This window comes from Pleurodeles waltl, chromosome 10, assembly GCF_031143425.1.
Source record: "Pleurodeles waltl isolate 20211129_DDA chromosome 10, aPleWal1.hap1.20221129, whole genome shotgun sequence".
Lineage (NCBI taxonomy): Eukaryota > Metazoa > Chordata > Amphibia > Caudata > Salamandridae > Pleurodeles > Pleurodeles waltl.
The window spans coordinates 1,019,741,998-1,019,765,027 of NC_090449.1; the positions used below are offsets into that span (position 1 = coordinate 1,019,741,998).

General features: G+C 48.0%; 1 protein-coding gene across 1 annotated transcript in view; it reads left to right on the top strand.

Annotated features, from left to right (window-relative positions):
* The window catches only part of LOC138262145 (collagen alpha-4(VI) chain-like), a 343,879-nt gene that overhangs the window by 261,856 nt on the left and 58,993 nt on the right, over window positions 1-23,030 (top strand). Inside the window, exons 30-34 of the mRNA XM_069211929.1 lie at window positions 714-749; window positions 865-927; window positions 7,648-7,710; window positions 9,204-9,239; window positions 22,196-22,232. Coding sequence (XP_069068030.1) covers window positions 714-749; window positions 865-927; window positions 7,648-7,710; window positions 9,204-9,239; window positions 22,196-22,232 — 235 coding nt within the window. The remainder of the gene's footprint in view (window positions 1-713; window positions 750-864; window positions 928-7,647; window positions 7,711-9,203; window positions 9,240-22,195; window positions 22,233-23,030) is intronic.

Here is a 23,030-nt window from a genome sequence, read left to right on the forward strand (position 1 = left end):
CTCATATTTGAGATCAGCCTATATAGCTACCTATCTATTTGTAGGGCTGTTCTGAAAATGTGGCTACTTAACATGTGTAAGTTTCAATTTAATGTTTTCTAGTGCATCAAATTCTCATAGCTTGTTGGATTTATATAGAGATGGTGTTCCAGATCCTCTGTGCACAGCATTAGCAGGTTTTCCTTTTAGACCTCCCCCTCTTGCACTTGGTTTGGAGCTAGGCAATGTCACTGTTGCAGGTGTTGACTGGGCTACCAGAGATCATGATTGGGCATTGGGATTTTGTGAAATTCTTTGAATGTGGAGGAAATGCAGTCAATCAAAGCAAGATTTAAGAAAAGTGAAATCTACAGCATATGTCATTTCTTGATTGGTACAAAAAGCTAAATGCTGGTGATGAAAAAGAGCATGGAATTGGTGCAATTACAAGCACAACATTTTTTTGTGGCAATTATTTCCCAATTTTTATGCAAAATGTTAAATATGTGTAGTGCAAGCCCACTGTATTTAGAATTGCAAAAAATTGTAAATATGGTCTCAGTCTTCCTCCGGAAATGTAATAGCTCACATTGTCTCTTCTCAGTATCTCTAAAGGACCAGATATGGGCCCTATAAGTTTTTATATTGCTCTTCCTGATAAAATAGTCAGGGTCACATGGCATTCATAACATAAATAATGTGTATCTTTCCTCTTTCCTCTTTCTCTATCTCAGGGGCATCAAGGGTTTCCAGGATACCCTGGAATGCAGGTAACCGACCCACTCTCCAGTTGGTTTTGTGATACTCATTGCTACTCATTGCACTGACTCTACTTGGTTTGCAGTGATGCTTATTCTGAATTTCTTCTTCTGATACTATTAATAGGGAGACGATGGTGAGGTTGGTGTCAATGGAGACAAAGGACACAAGGGAGTTCGCGGGAGAAGGGTAAGTAAACAGACCACGAAAATAGGACTAATGTTCTTCAGTCCCTGGCTTCAAAAACACTATCTACCCACAAAAGTCTGGAAACCAGATCCAGACTCCTTTCTTTCATTTTCAGTTCACTGTCTTGCAGAATACAAGCAACACAGCAGTGACACAGTTGAAATGTGCATTAAAAACATAAGCATTTTCCTAAATGTGTATTTGTGAAATCTATTCGGTCTACTCTGAATTAGTTGAGCATACATTGAGTTGAGTCGGCTGTAGAATATTACATTGTCAAAAAAGGGAAAGATGTTTGTGCATCTTTGTGTATTCAAAAAGAGATCCTAAAGTGTGCTATTTCTTCAGCAATTTTCCATGCTAGCATCAAAGTGAGTAGATGTTATACTTATAGTACATAAATCGTTCTTGGATGTTTTCGAGAAGTGAGGCAATGTGGGCTGATTTATCATATCACTGGACACACAGATGGAAGAGTATTGGTCTTAACTGTTTTTTTCCGACGTGGCCTACAACATGTTGACACCAAATCAGTTTAGGCTAGAATAACATGGACAAGGAGTATTGCATCAAGATGTTACAAGGGTTGGCTAAGGTCAGTACCCATGCTGTTAGAAATGGGGTTTCTGGTTGGCTAGGGTATACAATTAAGCCAGGAAGAACCCAACACTCTAGTCAGGGTAAGTAACAAGCTGGAGATAACCTGTGCTCACCCACTGGTAGCTTGGCACAGTGCAGTCAGGCTAAATAAAGAGGCAATGTGTAAAGTATTTGTGTAACACTCAGGTAATAATTACAGGGAAAAGACAACAGAAGAAAAAGACTTCATACAGGGGCATGTAAAAAATAGAAATTCTTAATCAGCATCAAATCACGACCAAAACGATCAAAATCCAATAGACATTCACTTATCAACTTGTCTTCAGTTAGGGTATAATTTAGAAGGGGGTTCTTTTCAGAGCCTTTATGGTACTGCTGTTCAAGTGCATGCTTTCCCCTGCTTAAGGCAGCGAGGGCTTGTTGGGGCCGTTTTGTGATTGGCCTGAGTATGGGAATCAAGCCTTCCCAGAGTAAGTACCTTGTAAAGAGCGCAGCAGAATTTGCTGAGGTGCCTCAGTCCCCCATGATGCAGGTCGCGTTGTCGTCTCTGTGACACTTTTGCCGCTCCTCCTGGGGGTCCGGCGGTACTCGCACTGTGGCTGCAGCACTGAAGAGCCCCTGTGCTTCTCGATAAGAGATTACGGTTTACCCCACTGGACCTGCGCTGTCATGATGGGAGCCTGCTGCTATGTGGCTCTCAGTGCTGCTAGTGGGGTTGGCGGCTAGAGTCCTCTCCATCAGTCCATGAAGTTGACATTGTTGCTCCGGGTCACCTGAGTGCACGGTACGGTGGGTGCCTTGGAGGCAGTCTGGCAATCTCCCTGACTTCGAGTAGAGGATTCGGGAAGAGCGGACTTGGATCGCTGAGCTGCATAGACAGGTGGAAGTGGCCCTTGTCCTGCCTCATTCCTCAGCAATGATATGGCATTCTCGGCCCCGGGGTTTAATACTCCATTGCCCCGATCACCGAAAAAGCAATGCACTTAGCCTTGCGGCTGGGGAGGGGGAGACCAAAGTGGTATCTTTGCTGGGCGATAAGGCCTTTGGTGACTCTCAATCAAACCAGGAGCAAGTCAGCAAGCCCTTGGAGGAACTGTGGAAGGGGTTAGAAGTCCTTAAGATGCAGGGTAGAGATCAGCAGGCAGCAGGGCAGCACAACAGTGTTGAGCAGCAGTTCCTGTGGACGGTCAGGTCTGGCAGGGTGGTGATCCGAGCACACAGCAGTTTTTACTCCAGCAAGGTTTCCTCGAGTCCAGAAGTGTCTGTCTTAATGGGTCAAGAGACCTAGTACTTATATTGATAAGTGCCTTTGATGTAGGAGGAATTACAAAGTGAAGTGCACAGGTCCCCTTTTCTGGTCAGCCTTGGTTCCTGACTGATAGTGGAAGGCAATCAGCCCCTTTGTGTGGACTCGAGTCACTACCCTTTGAAATGTAAGTGCGAGCCCTTCCCAACGTCCTCCCCTGGAAGACCCATCAGAATGCAGATGAATGCAAATGTAGTTGAGTATCCTGTGTGATGGGTGTCTGAAGGGAATGCACAAGTGTAGCTGTCACCTAGCCCAAGCCAGGTGTGTATTGGAGATAGGCTGTAGACACACAGGGGAGAAAGTGCAGAGAAATGTCCACCTCTAAAAGTGGCATTTCTAAAATAGTAATAATAAATACGACTTTAGCCAGTAAATAGGATTTATTGTTACCATTCCAGTGGTACTAAACATGATGCAGCTACTCCTCTCAGATCAGGAATTACAGCTTAAAGATTAAGGAATTTTCAATGCTAGTCTATGAGAGGAATTCCCAATGCTAGTCTATGAGAGGGGCAGGCCTCACAGTAATGAAAAATGACTTTAGGAGTTTTTCATTACTAAGACATGAAAAAGGTACGTGTCCTGCCTTTTGCTTACAATGGCACCCTGCCCTATGGGTTACATAGGACCTACCCTAGGGGTGACTTATATGTAAGAAAATGGGAGTTCTGGACTTGGCAAGAGGTTTTAGAGGCCAAGTCAGGGTGACAGTGAGACTGCACACACAGACTGTGCAGTAGCAGGTCTGAGACATGTTCACAGACCTACTTAATGGGGTGACCTAATCAGTGCTGTAGGCCCAATAGTAGCATTTAACTTACAGGCCCTGGATATATGGTATACCACTCTACAAGGGACTTATATGTAAATTAAATATGCCCGTTGTGGATACTCCAACGTTACCATGTTTTAGGGGAGGAGCACATGCACTTTAGCACTGATTAGCAGTGGTAAAGTGCTCAGAGTCCTAAGGCCAACAAAACAATACAGCAACAGAACAGGAGGTAAAGGTAAAAAGACTAAGGTAAGACCACCCTAAGGATGCCAGGTCTAACAAGTGCCCTGCAATCACTCTCTTCCCCATGCTTGTTTTCCTTCCTTCCCTTTGAACCCCCTTCTCCCCTCTTCTAAGTCCTGTCTAGGGTTGATGACATAACAAGGAATTTAATGTTGACATGTTGGAAACCAATATCATATAGGATGTATCTAGGTAGATAAAGGGTATTGTTTACATAGAGACAAACTATGAAATCCAATAGTACAACTTTTGGTGACTTCTTCTTTTAAGGAAACATGCTATATTCATTTTTACCTACTGTATATTAACTATCTGTTATTCCTGACCATGGTATTGTGTGATTACAATTAAATCAACATATGAATACAAATGACACAATATTTATGCAATTAGTTACATTCGGGCATCCTTATCTATATTATTCAGCACTACTATTTTTAGAGACAATTGACTTCTTATTGAATGAGGCCTATATACATTTTTCTTATCTTGCAAGATTTCTTAAGACGTTTGTTTCTATAACTACAAAAGATAGTCTATGTTACAGTTCTATTCATATTTATGTAAATCCTATTATATTTTCATGCAGTATATTCTCTGTTCCTTGGCTATTTGTCAATGATCATCCATACAATGGCTCATGAATAAAGATTGTCTCTCCAAATTATTAACACTGATAAGCAAACTCACATCAAGTGAATTTCTGGAGGGGCCCAACTTGTTATTGAAATTCATAAATGTTGACCATTACTTCTTTCAAGTGTACTCACCTCAATTCACAGAGGAATAACCTCATTATATTAATTTACTAATAGTTTGAGTAGCTTTGTGCCCATTTAAAAAAATCTGCTATCCATTTTTTCGCTCTGTGTGCCCTAAGAGATTTCAAAGTATAGCTATTAAACATTTGGCCACTGACATCGGTGAGTCCAGAAATGTTACTTTTCATTGGTCAAGGTAGAAAGTACAGCATACAGCTTTAAGCAAGTACATGTTGCCCAAAACTGTGGTCAGTATATATATATATATATATATATATATATATATATATCATGGGATCTTTGTTGTGGATTACAATTTCCCTATGCAACTGAGAGTGAGGTATATCCAGTGCAAGTAATTGCATTGCAACAACTAGAGGTAAGCATTTCTAGAGACCCTGGTGTCACAGGCCAGAGCCAGTCCACACTCACGTTTGCTAATGTTATGTCCTAGATGACACAGACACTATGCTCACAATTAGTTCAAATCCAATTTAATTGTTACCTGTATGGCCCTGTAAAATATAGTAAAGAATTTGGATCGAGACCCCATCATATGTCAAGACTGCAGTACTCTGCATATGGAAAGCTTATTCCCTCCTCAATACCAAAGACTGTTCATTGACCTGATGAACATCAGCATTGTTCCCTTCTCAGTGTTAATTTTGCTTGCTTCTTGTGAGTATTTCAGTGATTAACAGGGGGAGCTGTTTTTGTAGCTGTCTTCTTCAGACATCTGTCCATACAGAATGTTCCAAACCTAAATTGGAGAGGCATTGAAAGCCTGTCACTTTATGCAATAATACCATCCTCTCTATGGACCATTTACCTAGTTACCAATCAATCATTATTTTCTCTGCATTTGGGGATTCTAACAGCCATCTGACTATTCACTAAAGTTGAGCTGCCAAGTAGTAAAACTCAAAGTCTAAGGGTTCCAGGCCTCTCATCTTTGGGGTGAGATTAAGTATTCATATTGCTACACTACTATGTCCAGGGATCCAAATTAAATCTATCAAAAACGTATCTGGTTCCTTTTAAGAAAAGTTGAGAAAATCACAGCTCACACTGTGGCAAGGTAATACAGCCATTTGGTAGCATCACCATTTAGCCAGTGCCAATCTGCCCAATGTGGACTAAGGGAACTTTTTCCAAAAAGATGCACTTTCTCTCAATGCCTCTAAATCATCTCTCACATTTCCTGCAGCCATGTTTTCCTCTGTATGGCTCACTAAGATGCCTTAGTACTTGCATTCATTACGTTTCCGTGTTAACTCCCAACCTGGGAGTTCCAGTGTTGGATTTTTTGCATAGTGAATAAAAATGATTTGGTCACACTCCATACTGTGCCAAACTGTTGGATCATATACTTCCTGCCAGTTTCTGTGTCTTTTAAATATATGAGTATGTAATATGCATATAAAGAGATGACGCGTAATGGCAGTTAATTCTTTCCTTCTTTCCCTGTGTCTCTTCCTTTCACTTGAAATTTGATTACAAAGGGTTCAGCTACCATCACAAACAGTAATTTTGACAAGGGATACCTTCACAGATGCCCTTTTCCAGCAGGAATGCATGACAAAAATTGGCCTTTTCTTACCCTAGTCGTTGATCTAGAGAATAATAGTCTGATCCACGATATTATTACCTGTTCGCTATCCAGTTTCTCTTCTACCACAAAAACCTATCTTTTTGCATTAGTTTTCTGTATACAGAATTTGAAACCTGGTCTAAATTCTACCTGTGTGAAAGTTCTGCATTCAGTACTCCTTGAATATTACAATACAGCTCTCATAGTTCTCTAGAACTACTACAAGGCCTCTGTATGGATCCCCACAAAGGCAAAAATGTCTTCACAAGTAGACGTCTTCAGAATAGAGTGAATTTAGTGATCTCCTGATCTGTGGGTTTCTTGGAAAGTCTTTGTTTTTTGTACAGAAACATTAACATACTTAATTGGCTTTTGTGCATGAGTGAGATGGAATTAAAGCAGGCAAATGTGGAGTGCTCAGGGGAGGGAGTCTGGACATGTAAGCTCCAGTGAACTCACACAAATTCATAACATTGAGGCTGTTCACAAGGATTTTCCATTGTGATTCCCACCCAGGATGCACAATAAGTACGTCTGCTAAATTAAGCAGTACTTGTGTTTGCGGAATGGGAGGGAATTTATTGGGGTGCCAGCAAAGGTTTTTTTGCCCCTGTAGTGAAAGGACAGCATCATTAGTTTTAGCATGGTGCAATGGGGGTAGTTCTGAAATTCTGTGAAATATATAGTTTTTTCAAGGATAAGGCCTGCAAATGTGTGATTTCCCCTTACAGAATTATGGAACTTAATGTAGCCGGGTGGGCCTGGGATATCCACCAAAAAGTGGCAGATGTACCATTAGCCCAATGAAGAGTGCATTGATGCCCAAAGGCACACTAAATAAGGCAAACAGAACAGGCTCACTTTTTGATGTATCCCTCATTATACCAAACTCCAAATATGGTCCTAAAAGTAGAAGTAATGTGGGTTTAAGTCTATTAGAAAGATATACTGTTGTGCTAGCTGAAATGGAAGTAAATACAAAAGTCGATGCACGTGCTTAATCTTCATGAGAACAGATAGGGCAAAAATAAACAAAGGCGTATTTCAAACTCCTTAGGGAGTTTTGTCTAGCTAGAGGAAGCAAATATCTAGTGGTAAAGAATATCTCTGAAAAAAACACACTAAGGTCTTGAGAATTGAATGTGTTTTTTATGTTTAGTGGTAGTTGTGCATACATAGAAATAGGGTGCTATTGTTCCATTTATATAGCTTTATGGAAATGGGGCATTATACGTGGGTACTTAATTGTCCATTTTACGATTTGTTTTCCATTTCTTACATTATTATTTCACTATTTCAATATTTCATCTGTCCAGTTATGTCAAATCATTCTATTTGTAATGAGCTTTTGTTCTTGCCCATTTCACCATACTTCTGACTATGAGCTTATAATAGGAAAATAAAACTAAACAACTATTGACATTTTTGTTTTTGTATTTAGGGAGTTACTGGCTTTAATGGCCAAGCGGGAGATCCTGGAGCGAAAGGACCATCTGGACCAAGGGTAATACCATTTTGACTTGCTTTTCAGTTACCAAATAGCAGCCGCGCCTGGGATGGCTCAGTCAAAGTAACAATCTGACTCTTACACAGCCTTTTTCCTCCACAAAATTATCCTGATGTGTTTTCACCTGTCAAAGATTATTCCCTGTTTGCTACCAGCCCTCATATTTTGGAAATTACAAAATAAGTCTAAATCTTAATGCATTAATTGCATCATTGGTACCACATTCCATGTAAATAAATCTAATTGATAATTACATTTAAAAATATGTACTATGAAAATGCCTCTACACCACTCTTTCACATGTACACGAATGGCTGGAGGAAATGCCTAATTTCTAGAACCTTCATTTGAAGTTCGAAGCAATGTCACCTCTATGACCATTGAATCTTCCTGTTGCATTAAAGTACAAAGCCTGCTGGTCTCAGCTCACCTGAAAGTTCTTTTTTTCTGTAGGAATTTCCATTGGAACCTGTCTTTTCTACATTAGCCAAGTTACCATCAGGGGAAAGAGACTACATCACTGCCTGTTTTTCATTCTGTCCTATTTAGCTTGAAGCATGTTAGTTTCAAACTCTTTTCATTTTTTGTATATTCACAATGAGTAATTAACCTTTACATTATATTAAATGTATTATGCTTGTGGTTTTTAAATGTTGACAATGTTAAAAAAAATGGTCCTATATCCCAAATTATTTATATTTTCTTTCAATTAACATTTAGGCCCTCATTACAACCCTGACGGACGGTGTTAACTTGGCGGTAGCACCGCCAACAGGCTGGCGTTAATTACCGCCAAATTATGACATTGGCAGTTTGGCTCATGCCAAACCGCCAATGTACCACACCGTCCACCACAGTGGTAACGACCGCCAGGCTGGAGACAACGGTCTCCAGCACGACAGCCATCACTAGTCCACCTGCGGGATAATGACTCCGCATTCCGCCATGGTTTTCGTGGCGTCTGTACCGCCACGAAAACCATGGAGGTAGGCACTATCAGTGCCAGGGCATTGTCTCTGGCTCGTGATCGAGATGGCGGTAATGCTTTAGCCTGCACGATGCACCAGCATTCTCACAAAGCAGACAGGGACCATTGTGATTGTGCTGGCCAGGGGGGCCTCTGCACTGCCCATACCAAATGCATGGGCAGTGCAGCTGCCCCACTATGGCCCACTGCACCTGCTCTCTCCGCCAGCAATTTCATGGCGGTGGGACCGCCACAACCTCCAGACGGCCGGGATCTCTGATCCTGGTGGAGCTGGCGGTTCCCTGGCACCCCACGTCAAGGGTTAAAATGCAGAGCTTGGGCCACCGCCAGGTTTGTACTGAGGCCCTATATATGTACCTGACTTTAGCCAGCATTGATAACCTTTAAAACCACTGGTTTGCTCAAGACGTTTCAGATTTCTCCACTGGTTAAAACAGTCTTATTCTATGTTTGTCAAAAGGGACAATCATTTTAACATGATACTTTCTCTCTTTCGTTCCAGGGTGCCAAAGGAACACAGGGGACTGGGGCCATGACTGTATGTAATCTTTGTATTAGTTTGTTTCACATCAACACTAACTAAATTCTGTAGAAATGTTAAAGATGCTTTCTGGACAACTTTTTCTATCAATTTATATGCTGCGTTAACCTTGCTTGTGAAGATGGGTTCTTGACGTATTATTTATCCATGAGGAATTCAGTAATTTTCAGTTATTTTCAAAATTTTAGCTTAGTGTTTAAAGTTATTCTCTCAGTGACTAGGAGTAAATTTGCAGATATTTTAAGAGAACAAATAAGAGAACAAAGTGTATGTATTTGTTTTAGAGAGAGTTCTAGTAGAGGTCGATCATTGTCATAAGTGGTGGATGCGACAGACAGCATCAGTCTCTTGGAAAGCCTAGCTTTTTAGGGCAAAGTAATAAGTCAGAAGTGATGAAAATATTTGGTGTGATTTGTTTCGTATGAGGATGCAACCTACCCTGGTGTGAATCTCAAACTCTTTCGCTTTTTTGCACATCAGTGTTTTTTCTACCAATTGAGACACCATATCCTCCTATTAAATGAACTAATGTGACATAGTGCAAATTACATTTTCTAATTCTATCTAATCTTTCATAGCTGACAGAGGTTCTTTAGGAAAAACACCCATTGTGCTCACAAGAAACAAAAAATAGCTTAGATTTAACTTTAACTCAAAATGTGATTCCATATTTGACCATTCCCTATGCCCATCACCCTACAGGGAGGGGTTAAAAAACATTGGTCTTCCCTCACTAACCAACAACTTGAAAGCAGTGTGTTCCTCTTTCTTTCTAGATTATTAGATCCCATAAAAATGGGGATTAGCTCAAATAGTACAATTAATCTTCCATGCATTTCTAAGCCAAGGACCCCACCCCACATTCCTCACAATAGCTCAAATCTATTCCTTTCTGAAATTTGATACTAGATCTGAAAGACCTACAAAAATATATTGAGTCTCTAAACCCTCCATCTTGCATAAGGCCGTTGATAAGAGTGCATTACCTTAACTGTAAATTAAAATCTCTACTTTGCTCCTTCGAATCTTAGTTTAATCTGCTGCAGGCACTGGAAAAGCCACCCTCCCTGTCCTTGAAGATGCACTACTTTTTCCAGATGCTGGTAATACCCGACTCCTGATACTCTTCAAGTCATCAGTAGTTTTCAGTACTGTAGATCACATTATTCCTCTAAACATATTTGAATTCATGGTGGAAATAAATGGCACTGTGCACATAAATAATTTCATCATCCTTATCTGAGATACTCCAGTTCATACAAATCAACATCACTATGTTCTCACCTTTGCCTGTCTCCAGCAGAGTTCCCCAGGGCCGTGACGTACCACAGTGTTTAATATGTACGTTGAAGCACTAGTAGCACAAACACCAAAGTGAGACATAACTACTCCAGTAGGATAAAGAAACTGAGCTTTATCTAAATGTTTCCACCTCTAAAACCCTAAAGGACTTGAAATAATTCTTCGATTATGTATATGGCCACCTTTTTGCTGAAACTTAACTGAACAAAACTAAGTTTAATCTACAGTACAGAGGAAGCCAAACCCACTCATGTCACCTTAGTGGGTCAATTATAATCACTGAAAATATTTCTGCTCTTAGTACCCAAAACCAGACCACCATCAATGATTTACAAATGAAACCCCAGAATCTCATTATGAAAGTAGCCAATGCAGCCTTCTTCCAAAGATAGTTTTTAAGAAAGATCAAACAAATGGTCCCACTCGAGAACCTCAAATTAGTTGTGAAAACCCTACTATCAATCAATCAATCAATTAATCAATCAAGGCATTTATAGAGTGCACTACTCACCCGTGAGGGTATCAAGGTGCTGGGGGGGGGGGGTTACTGCTGCTTGAAGAGCCAGGTCTTCAGGTGCTTCCTGAAGGCGAGGTGGCCCTGGGTAGTCCTGAGGTGGACAGGAAGGGAGTTCCACGTCCTGGCTGCCAGGCAGGAGAAGGATTTACCTCCAGTGGTGGTTCTGCGGATGCGAGGGACGGTGGCGAGAGCGAGGCTGGTTGAGCGAAGTTGACGGGTGGGCGTGTAGGAGGCGACTGTTGAGGTATTCGGGGCCCTTATTGTAGAGGGCTTTGTGTGCGTGGGTGTGGAGCCTGAAGGTGATCCTTATGTTGATGGGGAGCCAGTGCAGGTGTTTTGAGGTGGGTGGATATGTGGCTGTGGCGTGGTACGTCCAGGATAAGGCGTGCAGAGGCGTTTTGTATGTGCTGGAGACGTTTCTGAAGTTTTGCGGTGGTTCCTGCGTATAGGGTGTTCCCGTAGTCCAGGCGGCTTGTGACTTGGGTGTGAGTAACAGTTTTTCTGGTATCGGCAGGGATCCAGCAGAAGATCTTTCGGAGCATTCGAAGGGTGTGGAAGCAAGAAGACGAGATGGCGTTGACTTGCTTGGTCATGGTGAGAAGGGGGTCCAGGATGAATCCGAGGTTGCGTGCGTGGTCTGAGGGGGTTGGTGCGGTGTCCAGGGCCGTGGGCCACCAAGAGTCATCCCAGGCGGACGGGGAGTTTCCGAGGATGAGGACCTCCGTCTTGTCTGAGTTCAGTTTCAGGCGGCTGAGCTTCATCCATTGTGCGACGTCTTTCATTCCATCCTGCAGGTTGGCTTTGGCGGTGGCTGGGTCTTTGGTGAGGGAGAGTATCAGCTGGGTGTCATCAGCGTAGGAGAGGATGTTGATGTTGTGTTTGCGAGCGATGTTGGCGAGGGGGCTCATGTAGATATTGAAGAGAGTAGGGCTGAGGGAGGAGCCTTGTGGGACGCCACAGATGATCTCATGGGTTCTGAGCGGGAGGGCGGGAGGTAGACTCTTTGGGTTCGGTCCGAGAGGAACGAGATGATCCAGTTCAGGGCCTGTCCTTGGATACCAGTAGAGCGGAGGTGGCTTATTAGGGTGCGGTGGCAGATGGTGTCGAAGGCAGCCGAGAGGTCAAGGAGGATGAGGGCGGTTGTTTCTCCGTTGTCCATCAGGGTTCTGATGTCATCGGTGACTGCGATGAGGGCAGGTTCCGTGCTGTGGTTGGGCCGAAAGCCAGACTGGGAGGGGTCGAGCAAGTTGTTGTCTTCGAGGAAGTTGGTCAGCTGCTTGTTGATGGCCTTCTCGATGACCTTGGCCAGGAAGGGGAGGAGCGAGATGGGGCGGAAGTTCTTCAGGTTGTTGGGGTCCGCCATAGGTTTTTTCAGGAGAGCGTTGACTTCCGCCTGTTTCCAGCTCTCGTGGAAGGTGGCAGACGCAAACGAGCTGTTGATGATGCTCTGGAGGTGGGGGGCGATGATGGCGTCAGCTTTGTTGAAGATGTGATGGGGGCAAGGGTCCAATGGGGCGCCAGAGTGGATGGTGTTCATGGTGGTTCTAGTCTCTTCGGAGCTGATGGGGGTCCATGTGTTGAGGGTGATGGTTGGGGCTGTGAGTTCAGTGGTGGTCGGCGGGATCTGGGGACCAAAGCTGTTGGGTAGGTCGGTGATCTTTTGATGGAAGAAAGTAGCAAGGGAGTTGCAGAGGTCTTGTGAGGGCGGGATGGTGTTGGAGCTGGCATTGGGGTTGGAGAGCTCTTTGACGATGTTGAAGAGTTCTTTGCTGTTGTGGGTGTTCTTGTCCAGTCTCTCTTTGAAAGATGCCATTTTGGTGGAGCGGATCAGCTGGTGGTGTTCACGGGTGGCGATCTTGAGGGCTGACATGTTCTCTGACGTGTGTTCTTTGCGCCAGGTTTTTTCGAGGGTGCAGCAGGTTTTCTTGGATTCTTTCAGGGCGTCTGTGAACCAAGGAGGTTTCCTGATGTCGGTCTGCCTTGGGAGGTTTCTGTGGGGGGCGAGGTTGTCGGCGCAGTTGGCGATCCACTGTGTGAGGCTGAGGGCTGCGTTGTTGGCGTCGGGGGTGAAGGCAGGTTGGTTATGGTTGAGAGTGGAGAGTAGCTGTTCTGTGGAGATTTTGTTCCAGGGTCTGCGGTGATTAGTTGTGTGCGAAGGTGATGGGTCTTGCGTCTGAAGGTGAAGTGGACACATCTGTGGTCGTTCCAGTGTACTCGGAGGAGTGGTTGAAGGATACGTGGTTGCTGGCGGAGAAGATGGGGTCGAGCATGTGGCTGGCGGTGTGGGTGTCCACCAGTTGCTTGAGTCCGAGGTTGGCGAGCAAGGTGGCGGTGTTGGTGTCGTTGTTCTTCTCCAGGTGGAAGTTCAGGTCCCCGAGGAGGATGTAGTCAGGCGAGGCTAGGGCGTGCGGGGTGATGAAGTCTGTGATGGATTCGCTAAAAAGGGCGCGTGGGCCAGGGGGCCTGTAGATTAGAGTGCCTCTGAGGGTGGTCCTGAGGTCGGTGTGGATCTGGAAGTGCATGTGTTCGGCAGCGAGGAGGGTGTCTTCGGTGGAGGTGGTGACGTTGATGGAGCTTTTGTAGATGATGGCGATTCCTCCTCCGATTTGGTTGGCGCGGTCTTTCCTGGCGATATTGTAGCCGTCTGGGATGGCTAGGGCGATGTCGGGGGCCGATGAGGCGTTCATCCAGGTTTCTGTGATGAAGGCGACGTCAGGTGCGGTTGAGTCCAAGAGGTCTCATAGTTCTATGGCGTGCTTTTGGACGGAGCGTGCGTTGAGGAGGATGCACTTGAGGTGGTTGTTGGAGCGTGGGCCGGTGGACGGATTGCAGGCGCGGTGGAAGGTATACTTGCAAGTTTGACAGGCGAAGGGTCCATGAGTGCGTTTGGGGCTGGCTTGGTAGCAGGTGGTAGTTCGTCCGGGGTTGAATGCGTGGAGGGAGGCGGCGTCGTATCTGAGCTGGGGGTTTTGGGAGCGCTGGAGGCCAGGGGTTCTGGCGCTGGGCGCGGTCCAGGCGCGGACGTGCGCAGACAGGCTTGCCTTTGGCGCGCCAGCGGCGCGCCCGCCATAAGAGGGATGGGGGGAGGAGGGGTCAGCTGGGAGGCGGGAGGGAGAGTAGAGAATGGAAGCAGGGGGCGGGGCCACACGGGAAGCAGCGGCGGGAAAGCGGGAAGGCAGGAGGGAGGAGAGCGGGGGTCAGGGAAGCGTCTGGAGAGCAGAAATGGGAGGGAGAAGAAAGAGCACAACAGGAGATAAAGGACAACAGGAGATAAAGTACAGCAGGAGATAAAGGACAACAGGAGATAAAGCGCAACAGGAGATAAAGCACAACAGGATAGGTAAAAGGAGAGCGGCAAAAGCGTAGCAGGAGAGGCACAAGGAGAAAACACGAGCAAAACAGGAGAGGCACAAGGAGAAGGGCAAAAGCGCACCAGGAGGGGCAGAGGAGAAAGACCAAAGCACGAGAGGAGAGGCAGAGGAGGAAGGAGCGAAAAAGGAGAAGGACGGGAGCGGACCAGAAAGAGGAACCTAGGACTTACCTGACCAGTGGCAGGGGCCTGGGCAGGTGGACCTGCAGTGGCGGAGAAGCGACCTACCCAAGGGTCAAGGGTCGCTGTCTCTGCCGTGCAGCGGCCGCCATAAGAGGGAAGGGGGGAGGAGGGGTCAGCTGGGAGGCGAGAGGGAGAGTAGCGAATGGAAGCGGGGGTGGGGCCGCACGGGAGGCAGTGGCGGGAAAGCGGGAAGGCGGGGAGGGGGGAGAGCAGGGGACAGGGAAGCGTCTGGAGAGCGGAAACGGGAGGGAAAAGAAAGAGCACAACAGCAGATAAAGGACAACAGGAGATAAAGTACAGCAGGAGATAAAGGACAACAGGAGATAAAGCCCAACAGGAGATAAAGCCCAACAGGAGATAAAGCCCAACAGGAGATAAAGCACAACAGGAGAGGTAAAAGGAGAGTGGCAAAAGCGTAGCAGGAGAGGCACAAGGAGAAAACAAGGGCACAACAGGAGAGGCACAAGGAGTGAACAAGAGCACAACAGGAGAGGCACAAGGAGTGAACAAGAGCACTACAGGAGAGGCACAAGGAGAAAACCCGAGCACAACAGGAGAGGCACAAGGAGAAGGGCAAAAGCACACCAGGAGGGGCAGAGGAGAAAGACCGAAGCACGAGAGGAGAGGCAGAGGAGGAAGGAGCTAAAAAGGAGAAGGACGGGAGCGGAGCAGAAAGAGGAACCTAGGACTTACCAGACCAGTGGCAGGGGCCTGGGCAGGTGGAGCTGCAGTGGCAGGGACGCGACCTACCCTAGGGTCAAGGGTCGCTGTCTCTGCCGCGCAGCGGCCGCCATAAGAGGGAAGGGGGGGAGGAGGGGTCAGCTGGGAGGCGGGAGGGAGAGTAGATAATGGAAACGGGGGCGGGCCGCATGGGAGGCAGCGGCGGGAAAGCGGGAAAGCGGGAAAGCGGGAAGGCGGGGAGGGGAGAGCGGGGGACAGGGAAGCATCTGGAGAGCGGAAACGGGAGGGAAAAGAAAGAGCACAACAGCAGATAAAGGACAACAGCAGATAAAGGACAACAGGAGATAAAGGACAACAGGAGATAAAGGACAACAGGAGATAAAGTACAGCAGGAGATAAAGGAAAAAAGAAGATAAAGCTCAACAGGCGATAAAGCACAACAGGAGAGGTAAAAGGAGAGCGGCAAAAGTGTAGCAGGAGAGACAAGGAGAAAACAAGGGCACAACAGGAGAGGCACAAGGAGTGAACAAGAGCACAACAGCAGAGGCACAAGGAGTGAACAAGAGCACAACAGGAGAGGCACAAGGAGTGAACAAGAGCACAACAGGAGAGGCACAAGGAGAGAACAAGAGCACTACAGGAGAGGCACAAGGAGAAAACACGAGCACAACAGGAGAGGCACAAGGAGAAGGGCAAAAGCGCACCAGGAGGGGCAGAGGAGAAAGACCGAAGCACGAGAGGAGAGGCAGAGGAGGAAGGAGCGAAAAAGAAGAAGGACGGGAGCGGAGCAGAAAGAGGAACCTAGGACTTACCAGACCAGTGGCAGGGGCCTGGCCAGGTGGAGCTGCAGTGGCGGAGAAGTGACCTACCCTAGGGTCAAGGGTCGCTGTCTCTGCCGCGCAGTGGCTGCCATAAGAGGGAAGGGGGGGAGGAGGGGTCAGCTGGGAGGCGGGAGGGAGAGTAGCGAATGGAAGTGGGTGCGGGGCCGCACGGGAGGCAGTGGCAGGAAAGCGGGAAGGCAGGAGGGGGGAGAGCAGGGGACAGGGAAGCGTCTGGAGAGCGGAAATGGGAGGGAGAAGAAAGAGCACAACAGGAGATAAAGGACAACAGAAGGTAAAGTACAGCAGGAGATAAAGGACAACAGGAGATAAAGCGCAACAGGAGATAAAGCACAACAGGAGAGGTAAAAGGAGAGCGGCAAAAGCGTAGCAGGAGAGGCACAAGGAGAAAACAAGGGCACAACAGGAGAGGCACAAGGAGTGAACAAGAGCAAAACAGGAGAGGCACAAGGAGTGAACAAGAGCACAACAGGAGAGGCACAAGGAGAGAACAAGAGCACTACAGGAGAGGCACAAGGAGAAAACACGAGCACAACAGGAGAGGCACAAGGAGAAGGGCAAAAGCGCACCAGGAGGGGCAGAGGAGAAAGACCGAAGCACGAGAGGAGAGGCAGAGGAGGAAGGAGCGAAAAAGAAGAAGGACGGGAACGGAGCAGAAAGAGGAACCTAGGACTTACCAGACCAGTGGCAGGGGCCTGGGCAGGTGGAGCTGCAGTGGCGGAGAAGTGACCTACCCTAGGGTCAAGGGTCGCTGTCTCTGCCGCACAGCGGCTGCCATAAGAGGGAACGGGGGAGGAGGGGTCAGCTGGGAGGCGGGAGGGAGAGTAGCGAATGGAAGCGGGGCGGGGGCGGGGCCGCATGGGAGGCAGCGGCGGGAAAGCGAAAGGCGGGGAGGGGGGAGAGCAGGGGACAGGGAAGCGTCTGGAGAGCGGAAACGGGAGGGAAAAGAAAGAGCACAACAGCAGATAAAGGACAACAGGAGATAAAGGACAGCAGGAGATAAAGTACAGCAGGAGATAAAGCACAACAGGAGAGGTAAAAGGAGAGCGGCAAAAGCATAGCAGGAGAGGCACAAGGAGAAAACAAGGGCACAACAGGAGAGGCACAAGGAGTGAACAAGAGCACAACAGGAGAGGCACAAGGAGAGAACAAGAGCACTACAGGAGAGGCACAAGGAGAAAACACGAGCACAACAGGAGAGGCACAGGGAGAAGGGCAAAAGCGCACCAGGAGGGGCAAAGGAGAAAGACCGAAGCACGAGAGGAGAGGCAGAGGAGGAAGGAGCGAAAAAGGAGAAGGACGGGAGCGGAGCAGAAAGAGGAATCTAGGACTTACCAGACCAGTGGCCTGGGCAGGAGGAGCTGCAGTTGAGGTGAAGCGACCTACCCTAGGGTCAAGGGTCGCTGTCTCTGCCGCGCAGTGGCTGCCATAAGAGGGAAGGGGGGGGGAGGAGGGGTATTCAGCTGGGAGGCGGGAGGGAGAGTAGCGAATGGAAGCGGGGGCGGGGCCGCACGGGAGGCAGCGGGGGGAAGGCAGGAGGGGGGGAGAACAGGAGATAAAGCGCAACAGGAGATAAAGCACAACAGGAGAGGTAAAAGGAGAGCGGCAAAAGCGTAGCAGGCGAGGCACAAGGAGAAAACAAGAGCACAACAGGAGAGGCACAAGGAGTGAACAAGAGCACAACAGGAGAGGCACAGGGAGTGAACAAGAGCACAACAGGAGAGGCACAAGGAGAGAACAAGAGCACTACAGGAGAGGCACAAGGAGAAAACACAAGCACAACAGGAGAGGCACAAGGAGAAGGGCAAAAGCGCACCAGGAGGGGCAGAGGAGAAGGACCGAAGCACGAGAGGAGAGGCAGAGGAGGAAGGAGCGAAAAAGGAGAAGGACGGGAGCGGAGCAGAAAGAGGAACCTAGGACTTACCAGACCAGTGGCAGGGGCCTGGGCAGGTGGAGCTGCAGTTGCGGAGAAGCAACCTACCCTAGGGTCAAGGGTCGCTGTCTCTGCCGCGCAGCGGCCGCCATAAGAGGGAAGGGGGGGAGGAGGGGTCAGCTGGGAGGCGGAAGGGAGAGTAGCGAATGGAAGCAGGGGGCGGGGCCGCACTGGAGGCAGCGGCGGGAAAGCGGGAAGGCGGGGAGAGCGGGGGACAGGGAAGCGTCTGGAGAGCGGAAACGGGAGGGAAAAGAAAGAGCACAACAGCAGATAAAGGACAACAGGAGATAAAGGACAACAGGAGATAAAGGACAACAGGAGATAAAGCGCAACAGGAGATAAAGCACAACAGGAGAGCTAAAAGGAGAGCGGCAAAAGCGTAGAAGGAGAGGCACAAGGAGAAAAGGGCACAACAGGAGAGGCACAAGGAGAAAACAAGGGCACAACAGGAGAGGCACAAGGAGTGAACAAGAGCACAACAGGAGAGGCACAAGGAGAGAACAAGAGCACTACAGGAGAGGCACAAGGAGAAAACACGAGCACAACAGGAGAGGCACAAGGAGAAGGGCAAAAGCGCACCAGGAGGGGCAGAGGAGAAAGACCGAAGCACGAGAGGAGAGGCAGAGGAGGAAGGAGCGAAAAAGGAGAAGGACGGGAGCGGAGCAGAAAGAGGAACCTAGGACTTACCAGACCAGTGGCAGGGGCCTGGGCAGGTGGAGCTGCAGTGGCAGGGACGCGACCTACCCTAGGGTCAAGGGTTGCTGTCTCTGCCGCGCAGTGGCTGCCATAAGGGGGAAGGGGGGGAGGAGGGGTCAGCTGGGAGGCGGGAGGGAGAGTAGCGAATGGAAGCGGAGGGCGGGGCCGCACTGGAGGCAGCGGCGGGAAAGCGGGAAGGCGGGGAGAGCGGGGGACAGGGAAGCGTCTGGAGAGCAGAGCAGAAATGGGAGGGAGAAGAAAGAGCACAACAGGAGATAAAGTACAGCAGGAGATAAAGGACAACAGGAGATAAAGCGCAACAGGAGAGGTAAAAGGAGAGCGGCAAAAGCGTAGCAGGAGAGGCACAAGGAGAAAACAAGGGCACAACAGGAGAGGCACAAGGAGTGAACAAGAGCACAACAGGAGAGGCACAAGGAGTGAACAAGAGCACAACAGGAGAGGCACAAGGAGAAAACACAAGCACAACAGGAGAGGCACAAGGAGAAGGGCAAAAGCGCACCAGGAGGGGCAGAGGAGAAAGACCGAAGCACGAGAGGAGAGGCAGAGGAGCGAAAAAGGAGAAGGACGGGAGCGGAGCAGAAAGAGGAACCTAGGACTTACCAGACCAGTGGCAGGGGCCTGGGCAGGTGGAGCTGCAGTGGCGGAGAAGCAACCTACCCTAGGGTCAAGGGTCGCTGTCTCTGCCGCGCAGCGGCCGCCATAAGAGGGAACGGGGGGAGGAGGGGTCAGCTGGGAGGCGGGAGGGAGAGTAGCGAATGGAAGCGGGGGGCGGGGCCGCACGGGATGCAGCGGCGGGAAAGCGGGAAGGCGGGGAGAGCGGGGGACAGGGAAGCGTCTGGAGAGCGGAAACGGGAGGGAAAAGAAAGAGCACAACAGCAGATAAAGGACAACAGGAGATAAAGCGCAACAGGAGATAAGGCACAACAGGAGAGCTAAAAGGAGAGCGGCAAAAGCGTAGCAGGAGAGGCACAAGGAGAAAACAAGGGCACAACAGGAGAGGCACAAGGAGTGAAGAAGAGCACAACAGGAGAAGCACAAGGAGTGAACAGGAGCACAACAGGAGAGGCACAAGGAGAGAACAAGAGCACTACAGGAGAGGCACAAAGAGAAAACACGAGCACAACAGGAGAGGCACAAGGAGAAGGGCAAAAGCGCACCAGGAGGGGTAGAGGAGAAAGACCGAAGCACGAGAGGAGAGGCAGACGAGGAAGGAGCGAAAAAGGAGAAGGACGGGAGCGGAGCAGAAAGAGGAACCTAGGACTTACCAGACCAGTGGCAGGGGCCTGGGCAGGTGGAGCTGCAGTGGCGGAGAAGCGACCTACCCTAGGGTCAAGGGTCGCTGTCTCTGCCGCGCAGCGGCTGCCATAAGAGGGAAGGGGGGGAGGAGGGGTCAGCTGGGAGGCAGGAGGCGGAAGGGAGAGTAGCGAATGGAAGCGGGGCTGCACGGGATGCAGCGGCGGGAAAGCGGGAAGGCGGGGAGGGGGGAGAGCGGGGGACAGGGAAGCGTCTGGAGAGCAGAAACGGGAGGGAAAAGAAAAAGCACAACAGGAGATAAAGGACAACAGGAGATAAAGTACAGCAGGAGATAAAGGACAACAGGAGATAAAGGACAACAGGAGATAAAGCGCAACAGGAGATAAAGCACAAAAGGAGAGGTAAAAGGAGAGCGGCAAAAGCGTAGCAGGAGAGGCACAAGGAGAAAACACGAGCACAACAGGAGAGGCACAAGGAGAAGGGCAAAAGCGCACCAGGAGGGGCAGAGGAGAAAGACCGAAGCACGAGAGGAGAGGCAGAGGAGGAAGGAGCGAAAAAGGAGAAGGACGGGAGTGGAGCAGAAAGAGGAACCTAGGACTTACCAGACCAGTGGCAGGGGCCTGGGCAGGTGGAGCTGCAGTGGCGGAGAAGCGACCTACCCTAGGGTCAAGGGTTGCTGTCTCTGCCGCGCAGCGGCCGCCATAAGAGGGAAGGGGGGGAGGAGGGGTCAGCTGGGAGGCGGGAGGGAGAGTAGCAAATGTAAGCAGGGGGCGGGGCCACACGGGAGGCAGCGGCGGGAAAGCGGGAAGGTGGGGAGGGGGGAGAGCGGGGGACAGGGAAGCGTATGGAGAGCGGAAACGGGAGGGAAAAGAAAGAGCACAACAGCAGATAAAGGACAACAGGAGATAAAGTACAGCAGGAGATAAAGGACAACAGGAGATAAAGCGCAACAGGAGATAAAGCACAACAGGAGAGCTAAAAGGAGAGCGGCAAAAGCGTAGCAGGAGAGGCACAAGGAGAAAATAAGGGCACAACAGGAGAGGCACAAGGAGTGAAGAAGAGCACAACAGGAGAGGCACAAGGAGAGAAAAAGAGCACTACAGGAGAGGCACAAGGAGAAAACACGAGCACAACAGGAGAGGCACAAGGAGAAAACACGAGCACAACAGGAGAGGCACAAGGAGAAGGGCAAAAGCGCACCAGGAGGGGCAGAGGAGAAAGACCGAAGCACGAGAGGAGAGGCAGAGGAGGAAGGAGCGAAAAAGGAGAAGGATGGGAGCGGAGCAGAAAGAGGAACCTAGGACTTACCAGACCAGTGGCAGGGGCATGGGCAGGTGGAGCTGCAGTGGCGGGGAAGCGACCTACCCTACCGTATCCCACCTCAATAAAAGAAAAACAATTCTAGCTGCTTCCACGAAGCAACATTCTCATACCTCCACAGCAAACTATCAAATATCATTGGGCTCACAAACTCTAGAAGCACTTCCATTTTCTTTGGTAGGAATACCTAAATTGAAACTTTAAAACAAAAAAATCAAAAATCCTAAAAAGCTGAGACACAGTTACAGAACATGTCAGAATCTCCCCTAATGCCATAATTCCGAAGAACATCCCCTTTCGGATTATTTCTCCTTAATGAATACCCGTTTTTTATCATAGCCCCGCATCCACCCACCACCCCTTATTGACAGAATTGTTGGTGGTTTTAAATGTTAATTGTCATATGTCTCTATTGATTTTCATCTAGCAAATCTAATAGCCTTTATTTTTCGATATTAAGTCTTCCCATGTATTCTTGGCCATAGCTAAGCTGTTAAATACAGTAATACAATAAATAAATAAATAAATAAAACTGTAGTTAAAAAGTGAAAAATTAAGAGTTCTTGATGACAGAAATCAATGAAAATGAGTTCCGCTTGAATTATTTGTGATGCAATTGCATTTTCTTTCCTCTTGTTTTGTATGAAATAACTCCTTTAATCTTCCGCCTCGTTCAAAAACTATGGGTAGCAACGATTTATCTACTGGCAAATATTTGTACTTTTGAAAACTGGAAATGTCTAAATGTGTCTGCACAACATTTAGAAATAACATAAAAAAGACATACTGTAATGTTGCAAGCTCTATTGATGAATCTCTCGCCTGTTTCCTTTGCAGCCTTGTCAGCTTATTAACTTCACCCGAACAAACTGTCGTAAGTAACCAAGAAGTATTTCTTTACATTTTGTAAAAATTGCAGCAAAATTATGCACACTTGTTTCCTAAATTCTTGAGCAGATTTAAATTCTCTAATTTCTCTGGCATAGTTAAACTACTTAATTTATTTGTCACAGATTATTAGATTTTGAATTATAGATTTGCATTTTGTGCACTTTTCTGCGCAGGGTGGAGGTCTAGTATATTTGTGTTGTTTTATAAAACACAAACTCGCAGTGGCTTTCATTGTGCTTGGGAAGATGCTGCAGGTTGAGACAATCAATAATAGCTTGGCCAAAGGCGTGTCCTAGTAGCCTTTGAAGTATTTTTGTTAATCCCTTAAATCCACCAGCAGTGAATGGCCCTGATGGGAGAGCGGTGTGGTCTGTATCTATGTTCACTTGCACTTGAACATTCCATACTTGATCATACCCACCTCCTCGCCCATAAAACAATGAATGCCTTGTTGTGCTATAACACTACCCCGGAAAGTGACCTCTAATGGCATTGTGGGGAATTTAAAGTAATGAAAGGGCAATTGGAGGTGATGTGCTCACCGCAAACTGGTTTCTGGAACTGGTATATCAATTAGTGGCTTGATAGCTGGGCTATATGAATGGGGCTCTTAATGGATCTCCAGCGAAGTGGTACAGCTGTCCAAAATACAGATGCCAAGGCTCAGAGATTCATCTTTCATTGCAAAAAACGATATTTGACATGGCACAACCACAAGGTCAAATTATAGATCATATGTAGCTCCTTGTTCTTGCATGTCTATGGTAAGATGGTGAACGTC